The 12,712-nt window shown below is 31.4% G+C and overlaps 1 protein-coding gene across 7 annotated transcripts in view; it reads right to left on the reverse strand.

Moving 5' to 3' along the window:
• LOC119600718 (uncharacterized protein DDB_G0283357-like) overlaps positions 1-12,712 on the reverse strand; it is a 149,374-nt gene that overhangs the window by 46,124 nt on the left and 90,538 nt on the right. For all 7 annotated transcript variants that reach the window (XM_037951179.1, XM_037951174.1, XM_037951180.1 and 4 more), the window contains one exon: positions 4,523-5,562. In XM_037951179.1, the coding sequence (XP_037807107.1) occupies positions 4,523-5,219 (697 nt within the window). In that variant the 5' untranslated portion in view covers positions 5,220-5,562. The remainder of the gene's footprint in view (positions 1-4,522; positions 5,563-12,712) is intronic.

Raw genomic sequence — 12,712 nt, forward strand, 5'->3', positions numbered from 1 at the left:
ACTAGAACAGAACTAGAACAGAACTAGAACAGAACTAGAACTAGAACTAGAACAGAACTAGAACAGAACTAGAACTGAACTAGAACAGAACTAGAACAGACTAGAACTGAACTAGAACAGAACTAGAACAGAACTAGAACAGAACTAGAACAGAACTAGAACAGAACTAGAACAGAACTAGAACAGAACTAGAACAGAACTAGAACAGAACTAGAACAGAACTAGAACAGAACTAGAACAGAACTAGAACAGAACTAGAACAGAACTAGAACAGAACTAGAACAGAACTAGAACAGAACTAGAACAGAATAGAACAGAACTAGAGAACAGAACATAGAACAGATAGAACAGAACTAGAACAGAACTAGAACAGAACTAGAACAGAACTAGAACAGAACTAGAACAGAACTAGAACAGAACTAGAACAGAACTAGAACAGAACTAGAACAGAACTAGAACAGAACTAGAACAGAACTAGAACAGACTAGAACAGAACTAGAACAGAACTAGAACAGAACTAGAACAGAACTAGAACAGAACTAGAACAAACTAGACAGAACTAGACAAACTAGAACAGAACTAGAACAGAACTAGAAACAGAACTAGAACAGAACTAGAACAGAACTAGAACAGAACTAGAACAGAACTAGAACAGAACTAGAACAGAACTAGAACAGAACTAGAACAGAACTAGAACAGAAACTAGAACAGAACTAGAACAGAACTAGAACAGAACTAGAACAGAACTAAAAGAACTAGAACAGACACTAGAACAGAACTAGAACAGAACTAGAACAGACTAGAACAGAACTAGAACAGAACTAGAACAGAACTAGAACAGAACTAGAACAGAACTAGAACAGAACTAGAACAGAACTAGAACAGAACTAGAACAGAACTAGAACAGAACTAGAACAGAACTAGAACAGAACTAGAACAGAACTAGAACAGAACTAGAACAGAACTAGAACAGAACTAGAACAGAACTAGAACAGAACTAGAACAGAACTAGAACAGAACTAGAACAGAACTGAAACTAGAACAGAACTAGAACAGAACTAGAACAGAACTAGAACAGAACTAGAACAGAACTAGAACAGAACTAGAACAGAACTAGAAACAGAACTAGAACAGAACTAGAACAGAACTAGAACAGAACTAGAACAGAACTAGAACAGAACTAGAACAGAACTAGAACATAACTAGAACAGAACTAGAACAGAAATAGAACAGAACTAGCACACAACGAGAACCAAACTAGAACTCAGTTCTAAATAAGGATATAAAGACTAGAATAAAAATAATCTACAATTAAATTAGAAATAATCTAGAACTAATCTAATCTTCTTTGCAAATTTTTCTTTTTCACATAATACAAATTAATCCCACTGAGAGAAAAGACAAAAAGTAAGAGAAAATGTTTAAAGGAAGTAGAAAAAAGTCCTCGAACCTCATTATTTGCCAAAAAAAAACAAATTTTTCTGATTCTGCCAGCAAAAAAAACCTTTTACAACCCCCTTCGGAACTGTAAGTATTTTAATATTCCCTATCAAAAACCACCACAAAATTTACCTCAAAATTACAGGTGTGGGTATGAAAAGAGAGCAAAAAAACTAAACAAAAATACCTAAAAAGAGAAAGCTCTAGTAAAGAACGTGTGATAACTTCGCTCTGAGTAAATTGCATTGATGCATGCATGCTCGCCTACTTGAGTTTATTTAAAAAGGTGTAAAAAAATGTCTGTTTAATTTTAATACACATATTTTTCATTCTGCTTTTACTATAATATTTTTACTGATTTAATTTTATATACAAGCTATTTATAAAAATATGTATGTTTGTGTATATTAAAGTGTATGATGATGAGCTTTTTTTGTGCACTTTTTCTATAAATTGCTCCTTGTTAAAGTTTTTTCACCCTCTCTTTTGTTTTGCTATAGTATGTAGTAGACATTGTTGGGTTTGTTGCTGTTTTTTCTTGTTGTTTGTTCTTTCTATAACATCATATTTGTTGATAAGTGCATGCGTGAGCTTGCATATATTATTTGAGGGAAAATTGTATAGTTTTCATAAATAAAAATCTTATTTTCTTGTTGTTGTTTTTGTATAGTTGTTATTTTCAAAAGGCTGTGGTCTCAATAAGCTCTAAAGAGGCAATTAATAGTGCTATTTTTAGCAACAGTTTTTCAAAGAAAAACACCAAAGTAAATAAGGATTTAAAAAGAAAACTATTAAAGAAACTTTTGTGTGTATGTTTGTGTGTATGTGAAGGAGAAGAAAAGTGGGGGTGGTAACGGAAATGGAAAAAGTTTTAATTATACATAGTGGAAAGAATAGACAATGCTAATAAATGATCAACTTCCTGGAAGTTTCTTTCATTTTCTAAAGTGCAGGAATAATTAAACAGATTTAAGTGAAAAATTGATTTGTTTTGAAAATAACTTAAATTTAATTAAATTTGTATAGTTTTTAAAGAAAAGATATCCATATGATTGCATGATTTTCTACAAAAGTAGAACTGATTTAAACCGAACTCGATCCGATACCGAATCTATATGGAAACAGAACTAGAACAAAACTTGAACAGAACTAGAACAGAACTAGAACAGAACTAGAACAGAACTAGAACAGAACTAGAACAGAACTAGAACAGAACTAGAACAGAACTAGAACAGAACTAGAACTGAACTAGAACTGAACTAGAACAGAACTAGAACAGAACTAGAACAGAACTAGAACAGAACTAGAACAGAACTAGAACAGAACTAGAACAGAACTAGAACAGAACTAGAACAGAACTAGAACAGAACTAGAACAGAACTAGAACAGAACTAGAACAGAACTAGAACAGAACTAGAACAGAACTAGAACAGAACTAGAACAGAACTAGAACAGAACTAGAACAGAACTAGAACAGAACTAGAACAGAACTAGAACAGAACTAGAACAGAACTAGAACAGAACTAGAACAGAACTAGAACAGAAGTAGAACAGAACTAGAACTGAACTAGAACTGAACTAGAACAGAACTACTTAGAACTAGAACAGAACTAGAAGAGAACTAGAACAGAACTCGAACAGAACTAGAACAGAACTAGAACAGAACTAGAACAGAACTAGAACAGAACTAGAACAGAACTAGAACAGAACTAGAACAGAACTAGAACAGAACTAGAACAGAACTAGAACAGAACTAGAACAGAACTAGAACAGAACTAGAACAGAACAGAACTAGAACAGAACTAGAACAGAACTAGAACAGAACTAGTACAGAACTAGAACGGAACTAGAACAGTACTAGAACAGAACTAGAACAGAACTAGAACAGAACTAGAACAGAACTAGAACCGAACTAGAACAGAACTAGAACAGAATTAGAACAAAACTAGAACAGAACTAGAACAGAACTAGAACAGAACTAGAACAGAACTAGAACAGAACTAGAACAGAACTAGAACAGAACTAGAACAGAACTAGAACAGAACTAGAACAGAACTAGAACAGAACTAGAACAGAACTAAAACAGAACTAGAAACAGAACTAGCGCAGAACTAGAACAAAATTAGAACAGAACTAGAACAGAACTAGAACAGAACTATAACCGAACTAGAACTGAACTATAACCGAACTAGAACAGAACTAGAACTGAACTAGAACTGACTAGAACTGAACTAGAACTGAACTAGAACTGAACTAGAACTGAACTAGAACTGAACTAGAACTGAACTAGAACTGAACTAGAACTGAACTAGAACTGAACTAGAACTGACTAGAACTAAACTAGAACTGAACTAGTACTGAACTAGAACTGAACTAGAACTGAACTAGAACTGACTAGAACTGAACTAGAACTGAACTAGAACTGAACTAGAACTGAACTAGAACTGAACTAGAACTGAACTAGAACTGAACTAGAACTGAACTAGAACTGAACTAGAACTGAACTAGAACTGAACTAGAACTGAACTAGAACTGAACTAGAACTGAACTAGAACTGAACTAGAACTGAACTAGAACTGAACTAGAACTGAACTAGAACTGAACTAGAACTAGAACTAGACTGAACTAGAACTGAACTAGAACTGAACTGAACTGACTAGAACTGAACTGACTGAACTAGAACTGAACTAGACTGAAACTAAGAACTGAAACTAGAACTGAACTAGAAACTGAATTTGAACTCAATTAGAACTGAATTTGAACTGAACTGGAACGTACTAGAACTAAACTAGAATTAATGGAATTAATATCGAACTGATCTGTAAATGATCCACAAATACTCCTTTTTAAACTTCAATGATTTTTTTCGTTTAATTTTAAATATCACTAAATGATGTTACAGACAATACTATTTCTTTAAGCCACCATCATGACGTAGTAGAAAATTTGTTTTTTATAATTATGGTTAATTATGTATTATTGCATTTTATCGAAAATAATAATGATATTAATGAATAAAGCTTTTCATATAAAAGACAAAAAAAAAAACAGAAATATTCATAAACACATAAGAGACACTTACCCGATATGCGACCTTCACTGGACCTGCCATTTAGAGATAATTGCTGCAATAAATTGCCATTTGTTGTCCCCGATGAAGAAGAAGGCGAAGAGGCTAAAACCGTTACACCAGCAGTACCGCCATTGCTATTACCATTAAATTCATAATCATGATGATTTGCATTTAATAATTGACTACTTTGATGATTAAGATGATGGAGAGAATGTTGATTATTGTTCTGATGGTGATGGTGATGATGTCCATTTGTTGTTAATGAGGCGGATGCACTATTTGTACCGTTAGTTAATACCGTTGATGTTTGCTGTTGTAAAAGGGAGGAGTTGGCGGCGGCGGTGGTATTGCTGCTAGCATGATTGTGATGATGTCCATTAATATGTTGAAATGGAGCTGCAGCAGCAGGTGCTGATGATGACACTTGTAATGAACCGGCATTGCCATGTCTTATATTTGAATTGCGTATATTTATGCTGCCGCCAATGCCACCACCATTATGATGGCCATTAGTTGTTGTCGTTGTTGTGGTATTACTATTGTTGTTGTTGTTGTTGGCAATTGTTGCATCATACGCATGCACTATGAAGCGTTGCTGCTCATTGAGTATTGCCGGTATTGCTGTGGCCTGTGGTGATAAGTTCAATTTCTCCTGCCGCTCAATATATTGAGCAGCTTCTAGGAGCGTTTTTAAACCCTCCGCCATATCAGTTTGGAAAGAAAGTGTTAAAGAACTACTGTTCCACTACTAACGCTGTTTGATGATGATGATGCTGTTGCTGGTGATTTTGCAGGTTGATTTTTTTGTATTTTTGCCTTTTGCAAATATCACTGTGATTCCAAATTTGTTTTGTGGGTTTTTTTCAGCAATTTTTTTTATGATTTACAAAAATATTTTTGTTTTGTATTTAAATCAATTTTGTTTTTTTTTATTGCTAAAAAATAGGTTTGTTTTTTGTCTTGTGGGGTAGTTTTCTATAATTTGGTGTTGGAGAATTTTTAATTATTGTTAGAAGTTTACTTTCAATTTTTAATTTTATTTGGTGGATCTGTAATGAGAAAGAGAAGAAATGAGAAAGGGTATTAATAAAAATATTTTAGAAATATACACAAATCGAGAGAACTGTAATAATTCACAATAAGACATAAAATGTATAAAAAAGTTAGGAACATTAACTAGTAGTAGAACTGAACTAGAACTGAACTAGAACTGTACTTTAACTGAACCAGAACTGAACTAGAACTGAACTAGAACTGAACTAGAACTGAACTAGAACTGAACTAGAACTGAACTAGAACTGAACTAGAACTGAACTAGAACTGAACTAGAACTGAACTAGAACTGAACTAGAACTGAACTAGAACTGAACTAGAACTGAACTAGAACTGAACTAGAACTGAACTAGAACTGAACTAGAACTGAACTAGAACTGAACTAGAACTAGAACTGAACTAGAACTGAACTAGAACTGAACTAGAACTGAACTAGAACTGAACTAGAACTGAACTAAGAACTGAACTAGAACTGAACTAGAACTGAACTAGAACTGAACTAGAACTGAACTAGAACTGAACTAGAACTGAACTAGAACTGAACTAGAACTGAACTAGAACTGAACTAGAACTGAACTAGAAACTGAACTAGAACTGAACTAGAATTAGAACTGAACTAGAACTGAACTAGAACTGAACTAGAACTGAACTAGAACTGAACTAGAACTGAACTAGAACTGAACTAGAACTGAACTAGAACTGAACTAGAACTGAACTAGAACTGAACTAGAACTGAACTAGAACTGAACTAGAACTGAACTAGAACTGAACTAGAACTGAACTAGAACTGAACTAGAACTGAACTAGAACTGAACTAGAACTGAACTAGAACTGAACTAGAACTGAACTAGAACTGAACTAGAACTGAACTAGAACTGAACTAGACTGAACTAGAACTGAACTAGAACTGAACTAGAACTGAACTAGAACTGAACTAGAACTGAACTAGAACTGAACTAGAACTGAACTAGAACTGAACTAGAACTGAACTAGAACTGAACTAGAACTGAACTAGAACTGAACTAGAACTGAACTAGAACTGAACTAGAACTAGAACTGAACTAGAACTGAACTAGAACTGAACTAGAACTGAACTAGAACTGAACTAGAACTGAACTAGAACTGAACTAGAACTGAACTAGAACTGAACTAGAACTGAACTAGAACTGAACCTAGAACTGAACCAGAACTGAACTAGAACTGAACTAGAACTGAACTAGAACTGAACTAGAACTGAACTAGAACTGAACTAGAACTGAACTAGAACTGAACTAGAACTGAACTAGAACTGAACTAGAACTGAACTAGAACTGAACTAGAACTGAACTAGAACTAGAACTAGAACTGAACTAGAACTGAACTAGAACTGAACTAGAACTGAACTAGAACTGAACTAGAACTGAACTAGAACTGAACTAGAACTGAACTAGAACTGAACTAGAACTGAACTAGAACTGAACTAGAACTGAACTAGAACTGAACTAGAACTGAACTAGAACTGAACTAGAACTGAACTAGAACTAAACTAGATCTGAACTAGAACTAAAACTAAAACTGAACTAGTACGGAACTAGGACTAACCTAGAACTGAATTAAAATTTATCTAGAAGTGATCTAATAATGATCTTTAAAAATTATTTCAATAATTATTCAAAATTACTTAGTAGGTAGGTACCTATTCCCATTTTCAAAAGTACGTTTTTGTTTATAAATTGCCTTATTAAATAAAATTCTCTAATAAATTAACTTGTCACCTATAAAAAACTATATTTATGAGATGTTTAAACAGAAATGAAATACAATTAAGCAGCTGATGACCACCAGAAGAAGTAGCAGCAGACTCAAGTAGCAGCTGTTTAAACGGAACCTGAGAGCAATGACATTGAGACACACCACGGGGTTAAAACACGTACCACAACAGACCAAACAATACATATATTACCTAAGAACAACCATTAAGGGTTTGTTTTTCTTTTTGCGGATCAAAGAAAAGAAAACAAGTAGACAATATGTACTGGAAGAAAGGTATGTGATATTACAATCTAGTGATAACTAGAAAATATTGACTTTTTAAGAGAGGGTCGATGATCTTAAGAGAGCAGAAACAAAAAAATGCAAAAACTCCTTTCGATGTCGTAACAAAAACAATATTATCTATTGAATTTAATAATAATTAACAACAAATACTATGTTGGAAGCAAGAAAACAAAGTCAATGTGTCTGTCCAGGTTCTTGTAGGAATAAAACAAAAACTGAATGAAATTATTTAATGTTTGTATTTTTTTGCTGTTTCTTTGTGTTTATCTCTTTGTTTACTTATTTTTATTATCCGCCTGTCCGTCCATCCATGTGTATGTATGTCGGTTTTACACGGTCGGTCGGTCAACAAACATTTGCAATTCTTAGAAATTTTCGCGTTGTTGCATGTAGTCCATAGAAATATTTATTGTATTAATGTAGTATTTAGAATATTTAGTTTTTTTTTGTTAAGTCTTAACAACAACAAAAACATGAATGAAAAAGAACAAGCATTGGAAAATATTTACTATTAAGATTCAGGGTTTAACACGAACAGGGAATAATACGAACAGTTTATTCAAACACCATAATCGAAACTATAGACAAGATTATAGTCAAAATTATGATTAGATATACTACGACTAGAACTAAAACTGAACTAGAACTGAATTAGAGGAAGAACTTGAACTGAACCAGAACTAAACTAGAACAGAACTAAACTAGAACTAAACTGGAACTGAACTAGAACTAAACTGGAACTGAACTAGAAATGAACTAGAACAGAACTAGAACAGATCTAAACTAGAACGAAACTGGAACTGAAATAGAAATGAACTAGAACAGAACTAGAACAGATCTAAACTAGAACTAAACTAAAACTGAACTAAAACTGAACTAGAACTGAACTAGAACTGAAGTAGAACTGAACTAGAACTGAACTTGAACTGAACTAGAACTGAACTAGAACTGAACTAGAACTGAACTAGAACTGAACTAGAACTGAACTAGAACTGAACTAGAACTGAACTAGAACTGAAGTGAACTAGAACAGAAGTGAACTAGAACAGAAGTGAACTAGAACTGAACTAGAACAGAACTGAACTAGAACTGAACTGAACTAGAACTGAACTAGAACTAAACTAGAACTGAACTAGAACTGAACTTAACTAGAACTGAACTAGAACTAGAATTGAACTAGAACTGAACTAGAACTGAACTAGAACTGAACTAGAACTGAACTAGAACTGAACTAGAACTGAACTAGAACTGAACTAGAACTGAACTAGAACTGAACTAGAACTGAACTAGAACTGAACTAGAACTGAACTAGAACTGAACTAGAACTGAACTAGAACTGAACTAGAACTGAACTAGAACTGAACTAGAACTGAACTAGAACTGAACTAGAACTGAACTAGAACTGAACTAGAACTGAACTAGAACTGAACTAGAACTGAACTAGAACTGAACTAGAACTGAACTAGAACTGAACTAGAACTGAACTAGAACTGAACTAGAACTGAACTAGAACTGAACTAGAACTGAACTAGAACTGAACTAGAACTGAACTAGAACTGAACTAGAACTGAACTAGAACTGACTGAACTAGAACTGAACTAGAACTGAACTAGAACTGAACTATAACTGAACTAAAACTAAACTAGAACTAAACTAGAACTGAACTAGAACTGAACTAGAACTGAACCAGACTTGGTATTAAAGACATACTGTAGCCTCTACTATAGACGCAGACTATAGTCTCGACTATAGACCAGAGTATAGCCAAGATTATAGACCAAATTATAGTTCAAAACTATAAGCGAGACTATAGCCTCTACTATATCTTTGACTATAGCCCAGACTGTAGCCTCGACTATATATTAGATTATAGATCAGACTATAGAAACAAAGTATAGTCAAGATTATAGACCAAATTATAGTCAAAACATAAACCAGACTATATCCTTGACTATATCTTCGATTATAGACCAGACTATAGCCTCGACTATATATTAGATTATAGATCAGACTATAGCCTCGACTATAGACCAGAATATACATATAGACCAGACTAGCTGCAACTACAGACCTGACTATAACCTCCACTAATGACCAGATTATAGTCTCCAATATAACCAGACTTGAGACTATAGACCAGACTTCTTGCAATAGAACACACTACACTTTAGACAAGACAAAATGCATTTGATCAGACTATAGTCCAGACTACAGACTAAACTGTAGTTAAGCTAAACTAGTTAAGTGCTCTTAGTTGTATAAGCACAAGTGTGCCTTATTATATTGAAATACAAGAGTAAATACAAGGTTATTTTGTAGTTATTATTTGTTGGCATTTAAAGAGAATTTCCTTGCTGTTTTTTCTGTTATTCAAACATACAAAGGCATTAGATTCATATTTCATAATTTGCTTTTTGTTTAAATTGTTGTTGTTGTTGTTGCTATTATTTGCTAATAAATAAAAATACAGGTCAAACATATTTAAAAAGAAAACTATAATTATTTTTGACAAGCCAGGTGTATGTTTGTAAATTTATTTTTAAATATAGTTTAAAAAAAAAGAAATACTGACTCATAAATAGAGATAATAGACAAAACCTAGCTTAGACTCGATATATGTTATGGCCACAAATACAACACAAAAATGAGCTGTTAATTATTATTATTTATTTTGTGTGTGTGTGTGTAGAAGACTTTGGTTAGATTTCTTTAGACAAGTGTCTGATAGATAAAATTTATTTTAGACCACTTCCCGGTTACTTTGAACTAATTATGTTTAAAGGAGAAAAGCTGAGTCTGCATATATGTATATGGATTATTATCAGGTTATTTCATGCGTTGCCAATTAGTTTAAAATACGCAGAAACACACACACAATTTTCTTTCATTTAAATTCTATTAACATAAATATGAATGGAAAATGTGTGATGTGAAAATGAAGAAAAAAAAAGTATCACAAACTATACCATGAGGTCTTCTAGACTTCCAAACGTGTTAATTGTAAAGTGAACCTAATTATCTTTTACTCTAAATACATAGAATTTACATATGCAATGAGCTGTGTGTGTCTGAGTGTTTTAGTAATAAAATTTTCACAAGGAAAATTCATAAAATTAAAGTTTGAGGAGAAATTTCAAAAAGACTAATAAGACAAATTTATTGCTTAAAGCAAAAAATACAATAAATAACGTTTTAGATTCTTTAGAAAAAATCTATTGAATTCTTTTACTTCTCTAGGAGAAAATGTCATGCACAAAGTCATTTAAAATGCCGACAATTGTTTAGAAAAAATAACCCTTTTTTCCTTTCCTATTCACGTTTAATTGTGTGTTATTTTTATGTTTTCATTAACACCTTTTCTAACAATAAAAGTAACAAAATGAAAAAAGAAGTTACCGTCACTTTAGACAAATAATATCCTGTCATTTTGTCTTATGGAAAAAATAAAACAATTTTATGTAATTTTTACATAAAAATTGTTTTATTACTTTTTAGAAAATAAACACAAATTTAATTTCATGCTTCGTTTCTAGTGTCAAAACTATAAAAAGAAACACAATAGCAACATTATCAAACGTTTACACAATTGAAAATGAAAGACAGACAGACAAATAATGGTCAGAGAGACATATAATAAGTGAACTAAGGAATAGTTTAAAGGCCAAAGGATACATGCAAGCAAAGAAACTTTAAACTTGTTTCGAATATTCGAAAATATTTAATTTTATGTTAAGGAACTGATTATTAGTGAATTTCAAAAAAATTTAACTTAATTTTGAATTTTCGAACTTAATTTCGAATTTTCGAAAATTAAAATTAAAGACTATTTAAGCTACAAATTCGAAAATTTAAAAAAAAAAACTTAAGTCTATGAGTAAAAATAGCGATTTTTTAAAATTTTCGAAAAATTCGAACTTAGTTTCGAATTTTCGAAATTGACCAAAATTTACAATTTACCTCAAATTTAATGTCATTCTATAAATTAATGCTAAAATAAACTATTTTTCGTGAAAATTTTCATGTTCGAAAATGTTCGAACTTAATTTCGAATTTTATTTTATGTACTTAAGCGTAAATAAATGATTTTCGGTAAAAATTTTGATATTCGAAAAATTCGAACATAATTTCGAATTTTCGAAATTGCAAAAAAATGCCAATATAACTAAAATTTTATGTTTTTTTATAGCTTAACGCTGAAATAAACGATTTTTAGTGAAAAATTTTAATATCCGAAAAATTCGAACTTAATTTCGAATTTTCGAAGTTATGAAAATAATCCAAATGCACAGATATAAACAATATTTTAAGTAATTTATTACACTAAAGCGTAAATAAAGGATTTTAGGTGAAAACTTTGATGTTCGAAAAAATTCGAACTTTATATCGAATTTTCGAAATTGCAAAAAATGCCAATATAACTGAAATTTGATGTTTTTTTATAGCTTAAAGCTGAAATAAACGATTTTTAGTGAAAAATGTTAATGTTCGAAAAATTCGAACTTAATTTTAAATTTTCAAAGTTATGAAAAAATGGAAAAATACACAGATTTAAACAAAGTGAAAACGTATTTCATGTAGTAAAACGTAAATAAACGATTTTTTGTGAAAAATTTTAATGTTCGAAAAATTCGAATTTTCGAAGTTGTGAAAATAATGCCAAATACACAGATATAAACAAAATTTAAAATAATTTGTTATACTATAGCAAAAATAAGAGATTTTCGGTGAAAATTTTGATAATCGAAAAAGTTCGAAGTTAATTTCGAATTTTCGAAATTGTTACAAAACTGCAAAATATAATGATACAAACAAAATATTTTATAATTTAATATTTTAAAAAGTTAAAAACGATTTTATGTGAAATGAAATGATGTTCGAATAATTCGAACTTAATTTCGAATTTTCGAATTTATTAAAAAAACTGCAAAATTACAAGGATATAAAGAAAATATCTTATAATTTTATATTTTTAAAAGTTCAAAATGATTTTTGTGATATAAAATGATGTTCGAATAATTCGAACTTAATTTCGAATTTTCGAAAATTGTTAAAAAACTGCAAAATTACAAGGATATAAAGAAAATATTGTACTATTTTAAATTTTAAAGG

This window comes from Lucilia sericata, unplaced genomic scaffold (assembly GCF_015586225.1).
Source record: "Lucilia sericata isolate MDLA Ls3-8-SP2 unplaced genomic scaffold, ASM1558622v1 Contig000119F_arrow, whole genome shotgun sequence".
Lineage (NCBI taxonomy): Eukaryota > Metazoa > Arthropoda > Insecta > Diptera > Calliphoridae > Lucilia > Lucilia sericata.